Source organism: Electrona antarctica (genome assembly GCF_951216825.1).
Source record: "Electrona antarctica genome assembly, chromosome: 3".
NCBI lineage: Eukaryota > Metazoa > Chordata > Actinopteri > Myctophiformes > Myctophidae > Electrona > Electrona antarctica.
In genome coordinates this window covers 47108935-47132892 of record NC_136808.1, presented here as the reverse complement: position 1 = coordinate 47132892, position 23958 = coordinate 47108935, and the positions used below count along the sequence as shown (strand labels likewise).

At 41.6% G+C, this 23958-nt stretch overlaps 1 protein-coding gene across 5 annotated transcripts; it reads left to right on the top strand.

Moving 5' to 3' along the window:
- Positions 1–4313: 4313 nt before the first annotated feature.
- On the top strand, positions 4314–23468 carry rbm26 (RNA binding motif protein 26). 5 transcript variants are annotated; one of them, XM_079496824.1, is made up of 23 exons: positions 4314–4769; positions 4897–5015; positions 5405–5544; positions 5674–5765; positions 6667–6944; positions 7854–8135; positions 8999–9244; positions 11169–11309; positions 11425–11565; positions 11925–12036; positions 13230–13389; positions 13952–14143; positions 14231–14323; positions 14415–14483; positions 15137–15235; positions 15850–15924; positions 16948–17115; positions 17389–17493; positions 17766–17969; positions 18212–18298; positions 19469–19582; positions 21248–21277; positions 22671–23468. In XM_079496824.1, the coding sequence occupies exons 1-23, from the start codon at positions 4711–4713 to the stop codon at positions 22758–22760; spliced, it is 3096 nt and encodes a 1031-aa protein (XP_079352950.1). In that variant the 5' UTR covers positions 4314–4710; the 3' UTR covers positions 22761–23468. The 5 variants fall into 5 exon arrangements, with proteins under 5 accessions (XP_079352950.1, XP_079352953.1, XP_079352952.1 ...); XM_079496823.1 differs by having other exon boundaries at positions 4315–4769; positions 14228–14323; XM_079496827.1 differs by lacking the exon at positions 21248–21277.
- The last annotated feature ends 490 nt before the right edge of the window (positions 23469–23958 follow it).

Here is a 23958-nt window from a genome sequence, read left to right as displayed (position 1 = left end):
GTTTCTTAACACAAGTGTCACGAATCTAACACTGTTAACTCAGTTAAAGAAAATGGTTTTAATGTTAAAATGTATTCTGTAACCGCACTGAAAACCCATCTGTTTTGACTAGACTTCCCAAGCTGACTTGTTGCATGTACTGTTTTATTGCTTTTAATTCTTATTTTACTTGTTTTCCTTAATAAAAAATCCTAATTTCCCACACATGTAAAGAGTCTTTGAGTACCATGAAAAGCGCTAGGCCTACAGTATGTATGTCCCAGATATTATTATTACCACGTAAGTATAATATCTGGGACATAGTTTTCGTCCAGTAAAAGTAATAGTTTTCGTCCAGTGCTTCGATGCGTATGTCGCCATTTGATGTGTATGCGCCGTGCCAGCGTATGACGTAATGACTACTTGTGCTTGATATGGCAGTGGTGTCAGATTACATACATAGGGGTATTACCTGTAATCCTCCCGACACTAAAACATATCGTCATTACGTCACCATCGAAAACCAATTACACCCTGGCATTCAGACGCTCTTAATCCAGAGCGATTTACATTAAGCAAGAACAAAACATGGCGATACATCATATACATAAAGACTATAATGAAACATACGTAAACTACGAACATAACAGTGGAATATATCTATATAATGAAACTGCATATTTACTATATAGTGCTATGTCTACATAAAATGCTATCTAAGTTCCTTAAGTTGATCCTTTGCATTCGCCTGTAAGGTCGTTGAGCTATAGGGCGAGTGCTACAGCAAGTGCTACAGGCCAAGATGGAGTCTGAAGAGGTGGGTTTTCAGACTACGGCAGAAGATTGGGAGTGAGGCTGCAGTTCTGACATTTCAAATTGTGCTACTGTTATCTACTACAAATAGGCTACTATTAGTCCATGAGCCGGACAAGTTTGCATTACGAAATTAGTGGGCAAAACCATACCTATATTAAATTGTTTATAAGGTCAATATAAGTCAATTAATATATGATAATTAACACTTCCACCAGAGCAGCTTTTTCATATTTATCACACATTTTGTTATTTTCACCTATATACATGATGGGTGAATTGGATGAAAAAACGTAAGAAGTAGTGATCACCATGAAACTTTCCTAGTTGATTAATTACTTGACTATATTAACATTGAGTGACTGCAGTTTCTTCCCACGGTGGAATGTCCCTTTAACTAGACAGGCACAGAGAGAAGAGGGGGGAGAAGCAAGACGTAGCGTGGATGTGCAGGCCAACCTTGCTAGATGTGAGGATTGAGAGAGAGAGAGGGGATAGAGAGAAAGGGGAGAGACCCATGTAGGACGTGAGAGAGGGGGGATAGAGAGAAAGGGGAGAGACCCATGTAGGTCGTGAGAGAGGGGGGATAGAGAGAAAGGGGAGAGACCCATGTAGGACTGTGAGAGAGGGGGGATAGAGAGAAAGGGGAGAGACCCATGTAGGACGTGAGAGAGGGGGGATAGAGAGAAAGGGGAGAGACCCATATAGGGCCCTATATGGGCCTGAGAGGGCTGTTCAGGGATACAGGTGTGTGTTCCAGGCCATGGCAAGTAATCAGTTTTCTATGAGATTTACAATGTATTTTTCACATGCTCCTAAAGCAAACTTAGCTAACTTAGGTTGCACTTGACACACAGTTTTCCACATTTTCCCCTTGCCTATTTCATGGTGCATTTGTCTGCTATACAGTTCATGCTGTGACTGGATGCGACCAAGTTTAAATGCACCATGGAACAGGCCTGGGGAAAATGTGGGAAACTGTTCAAGGGGTGCCAAGTGCAGCCTAAATTTGTTTGGGGATCTAACAGCAGACAAAGAAGCTGTCGTATCCCAAGCAACAAAATTAATGTGTGGTTGCTATACAGCATGGCTGTTACCTCAATGACCAGTGCTAGGGTGAAGGCACCCATATGGCAAAGACAGGGAGAAAGACAACATCTAAAATGACAAAGCTCTGCCCTCTGCCACCAACATCAGAGGCCTTCAAGTAAACGTGGAGACCATTTCCAATGTGTCATCTGGACTCCAGATTATTCCTCTCCCACCCATACTCAGTGGGATCAGCATTGGGCTCATGAAGACCTGTCCTCCAGATTATGGATGAGGAAGATGTCTAACCGACCGTCAATCTGTCATTGCAAGTTGGACTACAAGTTGCACACATTAACTACATCAATGACCTAAAACCAACTTTACAAAAATAAAATACCAGTAGAGAATAGTATACCCCCACTCAGTCCTGTTGAACGTTTATAGGCCATTCATTGCCTAATTTTCTAATTTCTCAACACATAATTAACATTTTTTGCAACAATTTTATATTTCATACACTAGACTAGGCCTATGGATTACATTTAAATAGCCTATATAAAACTACATTTCTGAGCCTAAGACATTTATTTTTGTAATACAGAGGTATGGTCAGCTGTGGAGATGTCCTCCCAGAGCCATAGAGTAAAACAGAGTTACGACATTGAGGGGCAGAAAACTGAGCACTCGAGTGCTGTTCATGCAGCCTGGATGGAGAGTGACAAGCTGGAGTTCGAAATGCATTGTTTTCAATGAGGGTGGCGCAAATATCATTTTTAGGCATGTGTGCAGCATGACAACTGTTTTAAAGTATTGTACAGTGACAACTAAAGTCTCTGTAATGTTTATGTACTATTACTAAAAACAATCTAAAATAAAGGGATTTAAGATCATTAAAGCTGGGCTGTTGCCTGAGTCCAGTGCATTCGGCCAACTTCCGGTCCAGGACATTGTCACTCTGCGCTATGCTCTTTGCCAATACATCCACAGACCAGATCCATAGAGTAAGACAGAGTTACGACATTGAGGGGGCAGAAAACAGCCTGGTCACGTGGTTCATGTACTCGCGCGCAGAGTAATAGAGTAAGACAGAGTTACGACATTGAGGAGGCATAAAACAGTGTGATGTAGTATGAGAGTGACGACACTATAGCGTTGACTCCCATTGTAACAATGGAATGCGGTCATGCAGAAGTGCTCAATCTATCTCAATGGGATAGTTCCAATGTTTGGAACTATAGCCCATAGCACAAGCCAAGAAGAGCCTGGCCCCATGAAGTGAACGGAGTTGTCATAACTCTGTCTTACTCTATGGCTCTGCTCCTAGTCAGAGCTCTGCTCCCAGAGCCATAGAGTATAAACAGAGTTGTTGAGTACAGCATCTTGCAATGGGTCTGGTCCACAAGATTCGATGTACCACCAAGATACCCATGTACCTGTCTTAGGCTGTCTAAATACTTCCTTAATGTCAACGAAGTCCACACCCACCAACACCAGAGGGCAGATGGAGTTCAACAAACCATGTGCAACCCAGATTCGGCACTAACAAGGGACTTAATTAATTTCGCTCCTATGCCACAAAAATGTGGAACGCCCTACCAACAGTCATTAAGACATGCAAATCCCTTGACTCCTTCAAAACCGCTCTCAAAGGGCACCTATGGACGGTTGCAATTCAAAACTGCCCCCCGTAAAAACGGAATCCCCACCCACCCCTTTTCCCCCTCACTGTCATGTCTTTTTTACCTTTTTACCTCCTTTATGATGATTTCCTGTTTTTGGCTATATAGAAGTGAATATTTGTACGTCTATAAATGTTATGATGAATTGAAAATGGTGGATCCTATTGTAATGCTTCATAGATTATGGTGTCCTCCACAGTTAAAGGACAACTTTAGTTTTTTTCACCCCATGGTTCATGTTTTAGGTTGTTATTAGAGAAAGTAAAAGATGAATGTTATTTTTTCTTCATTTGCTGCTTTCTTTCGTTTTAGGGAATTTAGCTATTTTTGACAGGGGGCGGGGGCATTCGAGCATGGGGCTAAATATGTATATATATTTTTTCCTGGGGTCTAGTGGTCTGGGGTCTAAATGTTTTGATTAATTGAACATGGTGGACCCTATTGTAAACAAGTGTAATGCTTAATTGGGTCGTCCACTCACAGTTAACAGCCTTTGTATTGAGTTTGTGCTTGAAATGTACTGTAATTCTGCAAACTGTTAATAAATATTTCAATCAATCAATCAATAGTAGGACTATAGTAAATAATAGAAAAATAAATCGCCATAATATTTTGTAAGGTCAGGTGAGGTGACCGTAACGTCACATATTAATATAAGTTATATAAAAAACCTCAATCAATGCTCACAGGGGATCAGCGGGTGGATGCATAGATATATATATCTATGGGTGGATGTATAGACAATATTTATTTTTAGGCCAATAAAAAACGTATAGGCCTCTTAGAGTTTCTACGTTTTCTCGCGATGGTTGTGTAATCGTAAACGAGAACATAACCGGAAGTAAATATTTGTTGAGGCACGTTAGCCAGAAGAGAGATAGTTGCCCAGAGAAGTGTGGAGATGCGCTTATAATTACGCAGAAATAATAGTTATTGACATTGTGTGACATGAATTGGAGTAGCTGTCGGTAACAGTCTCCCATTCTACATTTCTTCAATAAAGGAGTCGCCACAGGTTGGAGAATCGTTGAGCACGTTTTAGGGCATCTGCTAGCCAGCTAACGCGGCTAAGCTAACTTTGCCATTTAGCAGCACAACTTGGCGAAAGAGCATTAAAACTTGCCTTGTCCTCCAGCTAATGTCGGCTCTCTGTGTGAGCAGATAACAGACGTTACCTCCGTGGGGGAAAGGTTCGGTTGTATCTAAAATGATTATTGAAAACCTTGATGCCTTGAAAATATGGCTTTCCAAAACCCTTGAGCCAATGTAAGTATAAGCTAGCTTTGCTAAATGCCATACCGAGATTAATTGATTAACATGGATGAAGTAGATATGCTATTAACTACCTCTTGTCGTTGCTGCTAAGTCAACGTTGTGTTTTTGTCCTTTGCAGTTGTGATGCAGACCCCTCTGCTCTCGCCAAGTATGTCGTAGCTTTGGTGAAGAAGGACAAAAGTGAAAAGGAACTTAAAGCCCTGTGTATCGACCAATTGGATGTATTTCTTCAGAAAGGTACTAAATTAATTCCCATGCATATTTGAGTTAATGCATAATTTGATGAATTGAACATGGTGGACCCTCTTGTAAACAAGTGTAATGCTTGGATGTATTTCTTCAGAAAGGTACTAAATTCATTCCCATACATATTTGAGTTAATGCATAATTTGATGAATTGAACATGGTGGACCCTCTTGTAAACAAGTGTAATGCTTAATTGGGTCGTCCACTCACAGTTAACAGTCTTTGTATTGAGTTTGTGCTTGAAATGTACTGTAATTCTGCAAACTGTTGATACATATTTCAATCAATCAATCAAAATGCATGCCACATTACCCCTAAACACCTTCTGCTTGCTGAATCATGTTTTATTCTCTATTTCTCTTTCTCTATTTCTCTATTAGAGACCCAGACATTTGTAGATAGGCTGTTTGAAGCTGTGAACAACAAAAGCTACCTCCCTCAACTGGAACAGCCAACTGCTGTGGTCAAAACTGACCTGATTCACCTGAAAGTAGAGAAAGAAGAGCAGAAAAAAGATGAGGTAATATTGCTGATCACTTGGTAAAGTAATATTTTTGTGAGAAAGTGACCAACCACATTGCATTAAGTGAGGTTGTTATCTGGTCATTTCTGTTTACTGTGGTGGTTCTGTCGTCTGCCCTCCTTGCAGCCAAATAGGGACGAAGACAGGGAGAAGAAATTTTCCCGGCGAGTGAATCTCAGCCCTCCACAATCAGGCTCTCGCTACAGCAGAGATGGCAGGTACGTGTTTGGGATGGTTGCCAGCTTTTTGACTTATCCTCATGTATCATTGTAACTAAGTGTCGCCCTGTGCATGATTGTGGTTTAACCCATTTTGACCTGAGATCAGATTCTAAAAATGTCTTCTACATCCTGACAGTTTTCTGAAAAAGTTATGTTTCTATGTCAGCCGATCTTCGATTTTTCAAAAATAGCAGACCTACAAGCTCGTAGCGCGCCACTCAGTGGCGCGCTATGAGCTTGTAGATCTGCTATTTTTCAATAGCCAAAGCATAACGTAATGCTAACCCTTGGTTCCCGCCCAAAATGGATTAAGAAATAAATTGGCAATATGCACAACGCTTGTTTTGTCTGTGGTGCAGGGAATCATCCCTCAAAGATCAATAGATTTATACAAAGTCCAATCATGTGTGTCTTGGCTTGTGACATGATGTCTGAGGTCCAAGTCGTAGCCACGCCGTTCCTATGTGTATCCTGAGATCCACATGATTTGAATCTTTATGAATGAATGCAGAGGTGATGTGTGGGACGTGACTTCTGTGGAATTTGTTCTTTTTGTTTTTGATTCCCTGCACTACAGAAGAGACGAAGCATTATTTGGTAGATACCTTCATATACGGCGTCTACCAGTACCTTTTTTGAGGGGCGCTAGGCCCCCTCCTATGTCCAGCTTTGAGTGTTTGTGTAAACACACACATTGTCCTAACACAAACATTGGATGCCATTGATAATTAATGGCCAGTTTTGAATGTTTGTGCAAACAAACATTGACAAAAGTGAGGACGCAAATTGTGATTGGCCGGAATGAGATGATGATGTATGATGATAAAAGTTCCACTCACTTCACACGGATGTGATTCTTTTTTTTTAATGTCTGGTGAACACTTGAATTATTTCTCAGGAGAGTGGATGAACGGACCAAGGGACCAAGGGACGATCGCTCCAGGAAGAGAGATTATGACCACAATCCCCAAAGAAGGGACTCGTACCGTGATCGCTACAACCGAAGGAGGGGCCGCAGTCGCAGTTACAGCCGCAGTCGTAGCCGGAGCTGGGGCAAGGAGCATGGTCGAGATCGTGACCGAGAAAGGGACAGGGATAGAGAGAGGGATAGAGACAGGGGGGACAGAGACCGCACCAGGAGCAGGTCACACAGCAGGAGCCGCAGCAGAAGTAGAGGTGAGAACCTGGCTGACCGATGACTATATATACTGGACGGGAACCCCTTTTGGTGGCTATTGAAAAATAGCAGATCTACAAGCTACGAGCTTGTAGGTCTGCTATTTTTGAAAAATCGTGAAAATGCGGCGCAAATCTTTTAATATATATATATTCTTTCAGAGTGAACGTTTTTTTTATTTCGACGTCGGGCCTAAATGGGATAAACTGACTTCAGATGTAAGTAGATAATGGGGAAACTAGTAAAGATTGAAACTAAAGATAATATTGGCTGTTTAATGTTTGATGGTTCATTTTTATTCCAAGAAGGATATTTGGATTCATTTCTGGGAGGATTTAAGCCTCAGAGTCTTAACCCATTTTGACCTGAGATCAGATTCTAAAAATGTCTTCTACATCCTGACAGTTTTCTGAAAAAGCTATGTTTCTATGTTAGTCGTTCTTAGATTTTTCAAAAATAGCAGACCTACAAGCTTGTAGCGTGCCACTCGGTGGTGCGCTATGAGCTTGTAGATCTGCTATTTTTCAATAGCTAAAGTATAACATAATGCTAACACCAAAAGGGGTTCCCGCCCAAAATGGGTTAAATCCAATGCAGTGAACTTTATTGCGTAGGTCATTTTTGAGCGGTGCAGCCACTCCTATGCACAGCTTTGTGTGCATGCCTGTCCGTTTGAGCACGGAACGTGATGATTTGATTTGCTGATGTATGATGACGTTCTCATCATCATACTTCATCATAACACACTGCTCACTTCACAAGAGTGATTTATTTTTCTTATGTATTGTTAACACCCTGAGCAGCATAAACGGAGGTCTCCGTCCCATAGGGTACTGTAAATAATTTCATTCCATCCTTGGACGTATCAGGGTTCTCTGTTTTATTGTTGTGTGCCCATCACTTTACAGAGCGTGATTCTGTGAAGTTGAAGTATGACCATGACAGAGTGGACAGGTCTGAGGGGAGTGAGGGCTACACCCCAGCAAACCTGGTGTCCCCAGCAACCACTTCACACTTCCCTGTGCCAACGCTGAGCAGCACCATCACGGTCATTGCGCCCACCCATCACCATGGTAACAACGCCACCACGGAGAGCTGGTCAGACTTTCGGCCAGAACACCCTGGGGATCGTGGCCCCTTTATCCGGGGCCCACCCCCTCAGCAGAGGAAGCGCTGCCGTGACTATGATGGTGAGGATTATTGGAGAAGATGATCAGCTCTTTGGTTATCCCAATATTGGCATTTAAGACTATTGCTGCTACAACCACATTTAAGGTCGCATTCACACCGAATACTTCGGTAGACTCGATGCGAATGGGCGGAGAAGTTGGGATTCTTGCATATTTAATTTGCTGCGGTTTGCCTTCACACTGCGCTGTCATCCGCAGCAATTGGAAACGCAGCAGGGAACTTCATCAATGTGTTCCATTCATAAACTACACTGTGAAATCTATGGTGTTAAAATAATACTTTGAGTAATAGTTAGGACGTAAAATTAGGGTAATGTGTGTCGGGTCCTAGACGTCTCTCTCTCTTGTGTGCGTGTGTGTGTGCACGCACTGTTCTTTTGGGCATGTGGAGGCACAGCACAGAGAGCAGCACAAAATGAATCCGACCTCCGTTTACAAGTTTATCGACATGAAGAAAGTTCCCACTCCCTCCCACACAGTGACAGCAGTGACAACACTCCATGTTTACGCACAGACTGACTGAATATTCTGTACACTACAGTGATTTTTATGTGTTTTCTTAAGCAATTGATTCATGTACTCTCTCTCATATTTCAAGTCTCCTTATTTGCCCACGTCTATCCACAGTTAAACGGGACAACTTTCCTTTATTTGCTGCGGATTGCATTCCCACCTGCACTGAATCGAAATCAAATGCGATTGCCGCAGGATTCGTTTTAATCGCAGTAAAGCGTTCTGGCGTGAAGGCGACCTAATATTGTTTGTCAAGCTTGTGATTTTGTTCTCCAGTCTGTTTCAGTTGCACATGTCTGTGCTCCGTCTCATATTATAATTTTTATTTCTCCTTTTCTTTTTTCTTTTAGAGAAGGGCTTCTGCATGCGAGGGGACATGTGCTCCTTTGACCATGGAAGTGACCCCGTTGTAGTGGAGGATGTTAATTTACCCAACATGCTCCCCTTCCAACCCCCACCACCCATCCCTGGTGCGGACCCCCAGCCTCCACCAGGCCTTCCACCCCCACCTCCACTCCTGAACCCTCCTCCTGTGAACCTACGGCCTCCCGTGCCCCCACCAGGCACCTTACCACCAAGCCTTCCACCCATCGCAGGTATGACAGCAGTTCACAATTCACATCATAGAACCATGCAATCTTATGTTGATTCTATTGTATTTAAATATGTCACCCAATGTGGCAACTATGATTATCCTGCAGCTATTTAGGTTGTGGTCAAAAATGTGTTAAAAATCACACCTGTGTGAAGTGAGCGGTGCAACTATACATTTATTGTTTGAGAAATGACAGGTGGTCCGTGTCAGAAATGGTTGAGAACTGACAGTTACCGTGTGGGGGTCCCTGGGGGGGTCCCCGGAACCCATGTGGGGGTCCCCAGGGAGTCCCAGGAACCGGTCCGGTTCCGGCGAGCTGCCGCACGTCCGAAACAGTCGAGAAATTACAGAGTTATCATGTGGGGGTCCCCAGGGAGTCCCTGGAACATCCAGAGCCTCAGGAACGGCCGGCTCGTACTGTAGTGTACCCTATGCAACTTTACTCTGTGCTGTACTGTACTGGCCACTTTAGGTGTTTCAGCTTTCTGTGCTCGGACATACAGAGACGCAGATCCTATTTAAAGGGAATATTACCAAGCCATGCCCCAGATTGATTTCACAATGTTGCATTTTTCTTATCCCACATGAGTTTGCATGTCACTCAAAATGTCAAAATAAAGTGCTCCATTGACTATCCCAATGTAATGGTGATTTAGAGGCATAGTGCCATCTTGTGGTGGGGAAAAAAGGGTACTTGACTCCCTGCTCATTGCCATTGCTTCATAAAGTTGATCTTCTAATCGCAATTTTGAAAAATGTCATTGACCAAAGCAACAGTAAAGTTCTGGGACCTTTTTTAAAACACGTTTTTGGACAACAATGAAGTTCATTGAATTCCAAATATTTGCTATATTTGTTAACATGGACTTTGTTTATTTGTAAAGGTGCTCTCATACCAAAAGCGACAGGCTGTCATTGTGTCATTACACCAGCAAGCCTTTATGAATAAACAGACACTGTTGGTACTAGTTTGTAAATCTAATTCAGGACTTCAGTAATACTCACCAATACTAACCGATTTAGACCTGCGGACGCATCTGTGTCACCTTTATTATTTTAAACTACCTGTTAAATAGCAGATCTACATAGTGCTGCACTCGGTGCCACACTATGAGCTTGTGCCTTGTAGATCTGCTATTCTTTTTAAATCGTGAAAATGTGTCGCAAAATCTTTGAATATATATTCTTTCACAGCAAACCCTTAACTCAAATCGTTGCTTCTGGTGGGTCCCTGGAACAAAATCTTTTGAGATGGGGGTCTGTGGCCAAATACATATCATTCTGGCCTGAGGGTCCTTAACATGAAAGACGTTGAGTTGATTTAGAAGACATTTGTAGAATTTGGTCCTCGGGTGTAAATGGGCTAAGTAATGCTTTTCCACACTGTTTTCCGCACTCAGTTTAGCCTTTTTATCTTTCTGCATAAGTGTTGCTTTTTTTAGCAACGTCACGTACAGTATGAAATGATTTGACAACAATCGACCACGAATGGATTAGTAGAACCATTACAAACACCAGTGCTCGCAGCTGCATATAGAGGGTATGCGCATGACATCATCATCAAACCCGGAAGTTATGCAGGAATGCCTACTGAGTGGCAAAAACTACTTTCTGGCCTTGACAGCCCAGACATCCAAACAGAAAATTGCATGATGATTGCATTAAACAACATTAAACCATGTTAAACTCACTTTGCCTGTTGCTTTGCCACTCGATGTACATTCACTTTAAGCATGTGCATAACCGCTATTATCTGCTGTAGATATGTTGACTGCTTGTCTCTTTATTGTTAATGCCGTTTAATGTTTGTTGGCACCGTTTGTTTTACATCACCATTACATCACCTAATCAACATGAGTTAGACTTTAATATATTAGCGCCCCTCACTTCACACGGGTGTGATTTTTGTTCTCCATTCCGTCCAGGTCCCCCTCCCCCTCTTCCTCCTTTGCAAGCCTCGGGCATGGACGGTCCACCCAGCTCTGTCACTAGCTCAGTTCCCACCATCGTCACCTCTGGAATCCGCTCCTCGCTTCCCCAGCCCTCTGTTCCGCCCTTCACTCCGGGTAAGACTGACAGAAGGACTGCCCTGTGGCAGTGTTGTCCCTTGTTGTGGCTAAAACACATCACAAGTGTTTGAGCTGTTTTAACATGTTTAGTTCTCCTCTTTCCGTTGACCAGACGCCTATGAGACGGATGTGTACAACCCAGAGGCTCCTAGCATCACCAGTACCTCCAGGCCTAGTATTTACCGCCGGGTCAATGCTCAGAGACCCAACCTGATAGGCCTCACCATGGGGGAAATGGACGAGCCACACAGAGGTATTTTTACCTTTTTCTTTTCTTTTCTTTTCCTCAGCACAGAAAAATGAACCAACAGTCTTCTCTCTAACCTGTCGTGTGTCATCATTTTGATGTCCATTGATTACGTTTCACAGAAGGGCAGAGCAGAGAAACCATCTCGAGTTTGTTTGGAACAGAGAATGCCTGGAGTCATTGATACACTGACTACATAGTCGCAATGGGCCTGTTCATACATGCTACTCTTGCGTCTGCACTGCAATGCACACCGTAGTATGAAACACTGTACAGTGTTGCCAGTCTTACTCATCTTCCGCTAGCCCCGCAGCCATGATTTCCACGTACAACTGTATGCTGATGTTGCTGTTTCTCCTTCCCAGATAAGATTTCAAGCAACAATAATATGAGGGTTGTCATGGAGTCTGACCCTAGGAAGAGACCGCCCACCTCCCATGATGGAAGCATGCCCTTGAAGAAACCCTGGTTTGACAAGTAAGATGTCCTATTAACCCATTTAGACCTGAGGACCATTCTACAAATGCCTTCTAAATCCTCAGTTTTCAGAAAGACCCATGTTTCTATGTCAGTGGTGCTCAACCTTTTTCATCTCAAGGACCCCCAAGCTTATATGTAATAGGCCGCCGACCCCCATCTGAAAATATGTTGTTCCAGGGACCCCCCCCCAGTAGCAAAAATTAGTTAAAACGTTTGCTCTGAAAGAATATATATTCAAAGATTTGTGCCATATTTTCACGATTTTTCAAAAATTGCAGACCTACAAGCTCGTAGCGCGGCACTCGGTGCTGCGCTATGAGCTTGTAGATCCGCTATTTTTCAACAAAGGATAACAATGCTTAAACACCAAATGGGGTTCCCGAATGGGTTAATGAAAAGATCAAATGGAAGTGAAACAAACCTGTAGCATATGTTTGAACTGCAATAGTTCTCAGAACTCATTGTTTCCTACCTCCGTCATGGGGATCACATCACGGTTTGGTAAATGTTCGGTACAGGAAAGACAGAAAATGCAAACAATTGATTTACATTCTTTTGATGTAAACATTTGTTAACATAATTATTTAAACATCGTCCCGATGTTATTTATTTGATCAACCACTGTTTTCACTGTAGGAAATTATACTCCAAAATAGGAGATGATGTGTGATATGGAGCCATCTTCTCGCTCTAGCTTCTGTTTAGCATATATCTTTTTTTTTAAAGGCACTAGCCCCTCCTATGTCCAGCTTTGAGGGTTTGTGTAAACACACATTGAAGACAAGAATGTAAACACAAACATGTGTAAACACAAACATTGAAGATAAAAGTGGACGCAAATTGTGATTGGCCAGAATGAGATTAAGTATGATGACATATGATGATAAGAGCACCCCTCACTTCACGTGTGTGTTTTATTTTTATTTTTTTTAAGCCTACCTAGTGGGACCCAGAGTTGTATATTTCAGTTCAACTCACATTGTAAATGGATAGTACTACAGGTTGTCAAACAACTGCGTACCTGGTGGTGTATCTATATAAGCGTAATGTAAAATCTGTAATGTTGACTTTGTATTTCCAACTCACTAGTCTTCACCGAATGGCTCAGTGAGGATACATTACCCTTAAACCGCTATACTATGTGTACAGCTGTTATCTAAGTGGTTTAAAAATGCCTGACTTCCTCTCAGACCCAACTTCAGCAAACCAAACCACCACGGTTACCACAAGAGGGTCCCGTTCAACTCTGCTAACGCCAAGCTGCTCGTCCACCAGATCCCCCCTGAGCTCAACAACATCAGTAAACTGAACGAGCACTTCAGCAAGTTTGGCACCATCGTCAACCTCCAGGTCGGACGCTTATCTGCCTCAGTTTACCTGTTCAATTAGTCCTCCCTGACTCAGAGACTCTGAAAGGGCCTTTTAAATATTAGAGTGTAAGTCTTTGCCCGACCAGTGAGTTGATGCCTGCCTCGGAGTACTTAAAACAAGTCCATCCATTGATGGCCACGACTGTATGCATGATGTTGGGCTACTCCAGGTGGGGATTACAACACTATGCATGCCCCATTCTGTCTAATGAATATTAGGCATGACGTAACGATGTATTGTAAATTGATTGAAATCGGTTAAAACAAAAAAGTTTTTGAATTGTGATGCAAACAGCAGAGAGAATTCATAAAAAAATATTTCAGTCATTTGCCACTGAAAAGAGTAAGACAATTAAAAGAGAAAATACTGAATTTGTGTAATAGAGAGGAGAAAAAAAAATCGTATCATGATTGGAATCGCATCGTGAGTTGAGTGAAGGCCTTATGAAATATCATTAGCATCCTAAACCACCATCTTGAGCATTTCTTCCATATTCATGCCCTGTTGTACCAACCCCCTGTTCATTTCCGTTGACATACAGGTGGCCTATCAGAATGACCCAGAGGGGGCACTGATCCAGTTTGCCTGTCCTTCAGAGGCTAAGCGAGCCATACAGAGCCCAGAGGCTGTACTCAACAACCGCTTCATCAGATTACACTGGTACCGCGAGGACGGAGGTGACGGACAAGGGGAGTCTCACACACAGAACCAGCCTCCACAACAGCAGCTCATGGTAAGGATCTCTTCTTCTTTCAATACTTGGCTATACTGGATGTAATCCATGGTAAACATTAAATCCGTCTCCCATAACATCTAGCAGCCCGCAGCCACCACATTAAAGCAATCTGTCAAAGACCGCCTTGGACCCCTGATCACTGGGAACTCGGATACCCCCCAAGAGTCAGCCTCTCAGGTGTGTGTGTGTGTGCACTGTGAAGGGGTGTGGGGTACACTTTTTTTAATGAGTGTTTGTCAAAACATAATCATATTCTCTTTTGGTTCAGAATGCTACCAAAATGTCAGTGAAGGAACGTCTGGGATTCTCTGCCAAACCAACAGGTCCTGTTGAGAAGGTAATGCATTCCCTTCATTCGCCAGGTCTCACTAGCTGTCTCTGGTGCGTCGTCCCAAAACCTATACTGGTCATGCAAGTACATGTTGTGATTGGTCAGTAGCTGCTGTGAGTGGCAGTTGGGGGAAAACGCTCACCCCACAGACAGTATTTACGATTCTGTGCCTATCGGGACGTAACTCGAACGGCATTGAGTCTGCTCAATCGAACTTCACAACGTTTGGCACGGCAACTCGGTCGCTTTAGCTTGGTCGGTGGTGCCACTGTGCCTCCACAGGCTCAAGTTCACATGACACAGTTTATTCCACAGTTGTTATAGGCGAGAGGCATTCCGGGTTGGCCACAGAACCGGGGCATGGTTCTAAGGGTTGGCCACAGAACCGGGCCATGGTTATAAGCACAGGCGCTTTAGGATTTAGTATGTCGCGTCTCTGGCTAGCTGCTGTGTATTTCCTTACCACGCATTACAGGCTTAACCTATCGTAACCACCATGGCTTATTCTACTTGATTCTCTTTCTGTCTCTTTTTCTCTGTCTCCAGTATCTTTTCCTGAAAACGATTGCAATGTGTGTAATTGGGAGATAGCAGAAACGTACATATTCCCATGTTTCATGATGAGTAACCACTTATTTTCTTAATTATCCCCTTTTCAGGTTTTTTCCACCTCTACAGGTCTAACCAAGACTGTGTACAACCCTGCTGCCCTGAAGGTTGTTCAGAAGACCACTGTGGAAGCCCTGAAGAAGAGACGGGTGAGAGCATACAGGCTTCAACACCAAACCCAGAGGACGCTCTGCTCGCGCACGTGAAATATAGCTTGTCTGCATGTATTCTCATAGACATACATTACATATATAGAATGACCAGAAGTCCCAGTTTGGCAGGATTTGGTGAGAACAGTTGCACAAACCTCCGCATTTAACTCATTTTGGGCGGGAACCCCTTTTGGTGTTAGCATTATGTTATGCTTTAGCTATTGAAAAATAGCAGATCTACAAGCTCATAGCGCGCCACCAAGTGGCGCGCTACGAGCTTGTAGGTCTGCTATTTTTGAAAAATCGAAGAACGACTGACCTAGAAACATAGCTTTTTCAGAAAACTGTCAGGATGTAGAAGACATTTTTAGAATCTGATCTCAGGTCAAAATGGGTTAATAAAGCGCGTTAGAACCAAAGGACAGTTAACACAAGCCATGATGATTAATTGAACTGACTGAGGAACACCTGTGTCTTACCTGCATGACTGCCCAGCTCTATGATTATGTACATTTTAATAAACGCGTATAGTTATGTCCATTCTTAATAATTGGTGGTTTTTGGCCTGTTCTTTTGGACTTCCTGATAATTCCCCATGATTCCTTTCACAGGAAGCGCTGAGGCTCCAGCAGGACGTGAGGAAGAAGAAGCAGGAGATCCTTGAGAAGCACATTGAGGCGCAGAAGGTGAGATCTTCATTGTTTTGGTGAACAATAACATACACTTTAGGCAGTGTTCATTTCGTCCACTAAAACTATGGCAAAATGTTCTCGACTACCTTTTTTCCACTGACAAAAACTAGATTAACCCATTTTGGGAGGGAACCCCTTTTGGTGTTTTAAGCATTATGCTATACTTTAGCTATTGAAAAATAGCAGATCTACAAGCTCATAGTGCTGCGTTACGAGCTTGTAGATCTGCTATTTTTGAAAAATCATGAAAATGAGGCGCAAATCTTTGAATATATTTTCTTTCAGAGTGAACGCTTTTAACTCAAATCTTTGCTTCTGGGGGGGTCCCTGGAACAACATATTTTCAAATGGGGGTCGGTGGCTAATTACATATAATTTTGGGGTCCTTGACATGAAAATATTTGAGATCCATTGACAGAAACACAGGTTTTTCAGTAGTCCGGCAGCCGACAGGCTTCTTTTGTTTAAAGTGGGAAATTTGGTATATAGTCTTTTTTTATTGGCCTAAAATATTGTCTATATACATACATTCATGAATCCACTTGCTGACCGTCTGTCACTATTGGGTAATTTTTTTAATAGGGATTTCTTGTGACCCTACCATTAACATCCTATGGCAGGCCAAAATGTCACTTTCCTTTTGCTTTAAGTAGCATGTAACTACTAACTAGGGTTTTTTCATGATTCTGAATCTATTCCAAGCATTAGTTTTGCACAAAAACACTCCTTGGGCTAAAAGCAGCCATAGCCACTTGCCCAAATGTGCCCAAAATGTGCTGACCTAATCACATTTGTCATGACGTCTATTAACACTATTACATTATTTATAACATCTATAACACTATTTATTTTAGGATATGCAGGACATTTGCCTGCTTGTCTAATGCCATGACCAAAAATGTTGCAGACTTAATGTTGGAGGTTTGATAAAAACGGTTCAAGGTAATTGTTCGGCATTATGTACAGGTACATAAACACCTTGTGATGTACGTACATTTTTGTTCTCATCTTCCACAGCTGCTCATTTCCAGGCTAGACAAGAACAAAGCAATGAAAGCAGAGGACAAGGCCAAGATCATGGAGACATTGGGTGCGCTGTCCAACAGCATCACCAAACTGCAGGAGGAGATGAAGGCCATCTCTGGTATCGGCAACACCCTGCGCGTCATCAAGAGCAAGGCCCAGGTAGGAAGCTCAGCCTGTTTCATCACTATAATTGGATGTTTAAAGTCAGTTTAGATATTCAACCCAAAAGACAGTTCAGATCAAGTAGCTAATATTTACTTGAAATGACAAAGGTGAATTTTCTAAAAATCCAAGTTTATTTGTACAATTAGGCAACTGACTTGAGTACAACATATAAAAATTGTTATCGATATTGTTTCTAGTCTATAACATTGTCTGGATTTTTCAGTCAATCTTCATGCTTGTGATTGTACTTGGTATTGTTGTGTTCAGGCCCAGAGGGAACTGCTCGATGCAGAACTGGACCTGTACAAGAAGGCGCAAGCTGGAGAGGACACTGCTCTGTTGAAGCTTAAATACACTCAGTTGCAGATTGAGGTATGGAGTGCAGAAATAGAGGGCAGTTCTTTACAAGTTTTATTCTTTGTGAAAAGCACAGCTACTCACATTGCAGCCACTTGGGGGCGCTCATGTGCTAATCAATGAGCATGAAAAATGTTTTTGACATGTTTTACAGTTCAGTTTATGCTTTTAATGTTGTAGCTGTGCCACCTTGATTAAAATCATTTATGCTTACTGTTAATAGCCACGATATTTGGTGTCTTTGTTTTAATTTTGTTTTCCATTCACCTCCTCACTTGCCCCCCCAGGCGGCTAAGCGAGGTATCCTGGCACCAGGAAGAGGCAGGGGAGTCCATTCTCGGGGTCGTGGTTCCCTCAGAGGCCGGGGAAGGGGTTCCAGAGGACGGGGAAGAGGCATGTCGCTGCATGCCTGCGTGGACCATCGACCACGGGCGCTGGAGATCTCTGGTTTCACTGATGCAGACCGTGTAGACCTGCTGCCACATTTTGCTGTAAGTGACCTTCAAACTGCATTACTGGGGAGTGGAAGGGTTGATATCCAGTTATGTACAAATATGGCCTTTTGATGGAAAACCCCACTTTAGGGTTTGTTTGATTGATAGAGGGGGTAAAGTAAGTGATTTTCAATGCCTGCCTTACTTTTATTGAGCAGGAACGACTCAAGTGTATAGCTGGTTTGATTAGGCTACATGTGATCTTCATTTGTTTTTTCATTATTGCCTCCTTTCTGAAGCAATTTGGTGAGATTGAAGACTGCCAGATTGATGAACATGCCCCAAATGCAGTCATCACTTACAGGTCCAGAGCTGAAGCAGAGCAGGTGAGGTCCTAACCAGTGTTTTTTTTTTTGGCAGCAAATTTAGATTTTAGTTTTAGTCATAGTCTCTTGAATAGTTCTCATTTAGTTTTAGTCACATTTTAGTCACCTGGAATGTTTTAGTGTTAGTCTAGTTTTAGTAGACTAAATATCATACGATTTTAGTCGAATAAATCTACAGTAGATTTAGTTGACTAAAATGTATTTTGACGGGCCTTGATGCCGTCGTAATGACTGATTTTACACTTGCTGAAAATAGCCGATCTACAAGCTCACAACGCAACACGTTGTGAGCTTGTAGATCTGCTATTTCCAGCAAGTGTAAAATGACTTATACTGGATCTATTGTCAACTAGTCCCTTCATAACATTTTTGTCTAATTTGTATTTGACAAAATTGTCAGTATATTTACCTAGTTTTAGTAATTGTAGCTTAGTTTTAATCTAGTTTCCATTTAGTTTTCGTCAGTGGAAAAAGGTATTCGATGAACATTTTTCGTCATAGTATTAGTCGACGAAAACAACACTGCTCCTAACTTCATGCACACACATGAACTAGTGAACTCAAGTGAATACTATATATTGGATTTACCGATATATCGGGCCGATATTTACATTTTATACCATATCAATACATGTCCTATCAGCTGCTAAGGCCGCAGGTAATGGCAGTTATTCAAATTCTAATTTCCTCCATTTTGTTTTAAGTTTTTTGTTTCAAATAAACATTCATGCAAATGTTTTAATACTATTTTGGATGTATAAAAATAAAATGTAAATGTTGTAACAAAACAAAAGACATGTCTAGAATGAAAGGCAAATGCACATACAGTGGAATCGGATGTATTTTTTATGGTACTGAATCAGAATGTATATTGGAGTCTTTGCGAGGAAGACAAAAAAAAACATTGGTTGATATGAGCATTCCAAATATCAGAATTTGTATAGGCCTTGAAAAATCCATATCGCACAACCTCTATTTTGAACCACAAATAATGTAGGCTAATTCTGTCATTGACATGAACCCATACCAGCTCATACTGTACATGTACCTGTATACACATATCACTTAGCTTTTGTATTTTCTAGGCATATTATTTGTACAATACTCATTTAGGTGTATACACCTGTGCTTAATATTTGATTTCTCAAAATGTTTATTAAATCCTTTCAGGCAGCGCTTCACGGAGTGTCATTGAACAACCAGCCATTGCGTTTGGCCTGGCATAAGCCTGCACTGCTGCTTGGCGCCGTGAATGCAGATGAAGTGGAGGCAGAGGATGATGAGGTCAGTGGTGATTTCACACTGCATGGAGTTTGGTTGTCTTTGCAAATACCATTTCAAAATCAAAACCATTAACCTAATGAAAGAAAAAAACATTCTAACCAAGTACTTTACTAACACATTCAACATTATCAAATTGAAGCAGGTGCACTGGACAGGTGTAGATGATTAGAGAATCGTTAAAGAAAGTAATATGGTTTGCACCTAAATGTATGCTGCTGAAGATTCTTATGGTCCTCCTGGTTTAGTTGTTACGTCATGCCCAAGTCAAACAAGCTCTGAGGCCCTGAGAGGAATGATTGCTGATGCTTATTCGTCTGGGAGGGGTTTAAGACCATTTCCCAGAAATGTTGTCATGAAGTTAATCATCGTACTGAGCAGAAGATCATCTATAGAGAACATTTCAAACCCCCTGGGTTTCCAGGCTGTCCAATCAAGTACAGAACTAAAAGATACACAGAGACAGAATCCCAGGGTGACATAGAGGTGTCTACAGGCAACTCTGGCCTCAGTCAATGTCAAAGTGCATGAGTCCACCATCACACAGAGACTACAGATTTGATCCACATAGGAGGAGCAGAAGAATCTGCTGTCAAAAAAGGAGTATAGATGCATGGCTGAGGTTTGTTTGACAACACCAAGGTGAAGAACAGATGAGTCTGGACAGATTAATCCAATGTTGATTTATTTGGCCACAATATTTATTTGGTCTTATTTGGTGAAAACCTAAAACTGTATTTGAACAAAATGACTGTAAAGCATGGTAGAGGGAGCATTACTGTTTAGCGCTGCGTTTCTGCCTCAGGAACTGGCCAGCATAGCAGCATTGATGAATTCCCCACTCTACTACAGTATACCAGAGGATCTTTTCCAGTCATCTTTCAAAAGGCTTAAGCTTTATACTTAAGGTTGACCTTTAAACAAAACATATTATCAAAAACAAAAGTGTGGCTCATAAATACAAAATAATGGTGGTTTAGGCCTTGGGGGATGGCCAACCCAAAGCCCAGGACCTAAAACAATAGAAACGTTTGGAGTTGGGTGGGGGGTCTTGCAGCAGATGGAATTCTATGCTGAAAATACCTCTCAGTTGAAGTAGAGGTTGAGAGTTACTAGAAATGTCTAATTTACAAGTTACAATTTGCCAAAGCAACACCAGATATGGACCCTTGGGGTTTTCTTATTCTTTATGCATGAGGAAACAGTTTTTCTCTTTAGAGTTGATTTAAATTTAAATGAATGCAAAACAATGTTCCATTGTCATTTGTTGAATTAGATCATCCTTAACAAGTTAACTGCCAACGTGTAGCCACAGAAACGGCTTATGTTAGCATTAGCACACAATGTTTATCTTTTGCCAGAAACATTAATATTTGAATCGTGATGGTGTGAAAATTCACAAATAAGATCCGAACCTCGGATGGATGATCAACACCACGGACAGCAACGTAGTTTCAGAGAAAACGGCGAGATTAGGTTATAATGGAGCTCTATAGATGTGTGCGCATGTAAAATTCCTAATCTACCTGTTGGAAAAGACAGAGTTTCATGGGGTGCGCATTTTTACTGCATGTTTCTACACAAAATAAAAACATTAAATCATATCACGTGCAGGCTCTACTCTAAAAAGTAACATACATTTGTAAATGTGTATTTCCAAATTTGCAGCAATATTATCCATGGAAAGGAGACTATACGGTAAGATTTATCTCTCAGCCACCGCTTCTAGATCGGCTCTTTTCGAGTAGTTATTGGATGGATATAGACAGTTTCCACTTCCCACATAGTTTCTTCGAATTGCGCATGTTTTCTACCTGAAAAGGATGATGGCCAATTCTTCCCTCTTCCATTAAGGGCAATGGCTGAGAGAACTGCTTGTGAACTTGGCAATGTATTCTGGGTGGTACAAGTTAAGAGCGCATATGTTGCCATGTTTAGAATGAGATGGGATCAGATGGTGTACTGACAGGACCAGACAATGGTTAAACGGGCAAGGTGTAGTGGAGGCTAACCTCTGTTTACCCACCGCGTTGCTTCAGAAACAACATACACTGGTGCGTTTACACCTGGTCTACTGGTGTGTTTACACCTGGTCTACTGGTGCGTTTACACCTGGTCTACTGGTGCGTTTACACCTGGTCTACTGTTGCGTTTACACCTGGTCTACAATGGTTTGTTTGAATTGGTTTCCCTCTTGCACGGTGTATTTTGGGATCATTGGTATCGGCGGTCGTGAGTCATTGCCAAAGCATTTCCAGGGGTCCCCAGCCAAGAAGGTTGAGAACACATGAAAAGCTATATGGCTGGCTGCCATATAACTGAACCCTATCCCTACGTTTTAACACCGGCAACTCTGGGTGATATAAATCTCCTAGTTCCTGCGGTCATTACCGTATGTAATGTTTTTGAACGACGTTCCTCTGCCCACTTTTCGACTATCACCTCTTCGCCTGCTATCAACAGTAGTGGCCGAGTCTCATAGACAAATGACGCACTTCCGGAAAATACACCAGGCTGTCGTCTGCTGTTTAAAACGTACCATTAGGTCACTGCCACTCAAGTGATTACCGGCCGATCACAGCGTTTCCCATAGACATTTCAAAAAGTATTTATTTAAAGACTTAAGCGTCGTACGAAGCCAAGCCGAGTCGTGACAAATCATGACAAACACTATTTTGGACCAAACGCATAATTACAAAGAAGAAAAACAACTTTTTTTTCCTACTTTCTAATTCTTTGTTTGGCCCAAAACATTGTCATGTCATGATTTGTCACGACAAGAGTTGGCTTTGTTGGGATAGTTCACTAAATCCTTCTCAAGTTACTACTGAAATCTTACCCGGATTGATTTTTTCTTAGTCAAACTATACAGCTATACAGTATAGATGAATCCACGGAGCGGTGCCCTGTAGACCAGCTGTAGGAATCAATGCTGCGGTGTCGAGCTGCACTTAATGTGACACCGCAGCTATGATTGCGCCCAGGACTGCCCCTCCGGATTTGCCTATAATACAGATAAGAGAGAAAGATACTGATACAGGCAGAATGCAGCCAAGATGAACCATTGACCTGAGTGTTCTGTGTTCATCAGTTCCAGGAAGAGTCGTTGAGTGACGACGCGTTGCTCCAGGATGACGACGAAGAGGAAGACGACAATGAGCCTCGATCATGGCGCAGATGAAGATAATTTGATCCCCTCCGACAGCTTGCACTTGTGTGGAAGAGAGCAGCTGATGCAACAACTTCACACGTTTTCAATGCCTGTTTTTAAATGACTAGGCACATTTGATTTTTGTCTAAACCTTCTTTTTCTTTTTTCTTTTTTTTTTGCAGTTATGTACCGTCAGAAGTACCATGTTGTATGTTTGATTCAGTACGATGTGTTTATAAATTTCAGCAAATGGTAATTTTTATTCTTACACTGTAGAAATAGGTCAATGACATTTTTTTGTTTTGCTTAAAGAAATGTTATTTGTTTGGACATGACAGACAAAACGATTGAAGTGTTTAACTTTTGATCAAGCTTATTAACAGATGACAGAAACCATGTTGCAACCTTATTGGTTTTGATCTGTAGTATTTAGACCACTGGATAGTTGCTCATGTGTAAATATTTTATGTATGTGTTTTAATGATTTGTATGACAGCTATGCTTCTCAATTTCTTTGAATTGTAAAAAAGAAAAAAATAAAGAATTGAAATGGTCTGGAAAAAAATATCAGCTGCAAAAAAAATAACAGAACAAATCATGCGGCAATAAAAAAAAAGAGAAGAAAAAAGTTGATAAAAAAATGAAGACCATTTCAAAAACACCCTCTTCCTTTTCACAAAAAGAGTAAATTCCTATAAAAAAATCCACATTCATTAATACTTTTTATTTTTTTAATCTGTGAGAGAAGGTATTCAGTATCATTTTCATGTCAAGGTAAGAGTAGATCACCACTGATCTACAGTACTTAAATATTTTTATTAAAATAAAAAGATATGCCCTCAATTTAGGTACCAGCAAAGCTAATGAAAACTTTGTGTTGTACATTTTGTTAACAGGTGCAGTCTTATCAGCAGGATTGTACCAGCACCATGGCACCTTTTCACAAGAGGCTGCAACCATGACGAGAACAGAGAGTTACTTGTGAAGAATGAATGTTGTATTGAATATCATGGAAAAGTTCATTTTTATGGAAATGCTGATTTCCTTTTCCAGCAGCAGTTGGTACCTGTCCAGTGTCCACAGTGCTAAAACTACTCGTGAAAGGTTAGACAATGCTATTTTATGCTTGATTGGCCATCCAACTTGCCTGACCTTAAACCTCCATAGATAATCTATGGGTTATATTGTCAAGAGGAAGATGAGACACCAGACCCAACATTACAGACTA

Bases quoted from the DNA above. Each gene is read 5' to 3' on its own strand.
- rbm26 (XM_079496823.1), top strand. From the start codon at position 4,711: ATGATTATTGAAAACCTTGATGCCTTGAAAATATGGCTTTCCAAAACC. The intron at 6,945-7,853 runs GTGAGAACCTGG...ATCACTTTACAG, and splicing joins GAGCCGCAGCAGAAGTAGAG to AGCGTGATTCTGTGAAGTTG. The intron at 8,136-8,998 runs GTGAGGATTATT...TTTTTCTTTTAG, and splicing joins GCGCTGCCGTGACTATGATG to AGAAGGGCTTCTGCATGCGA.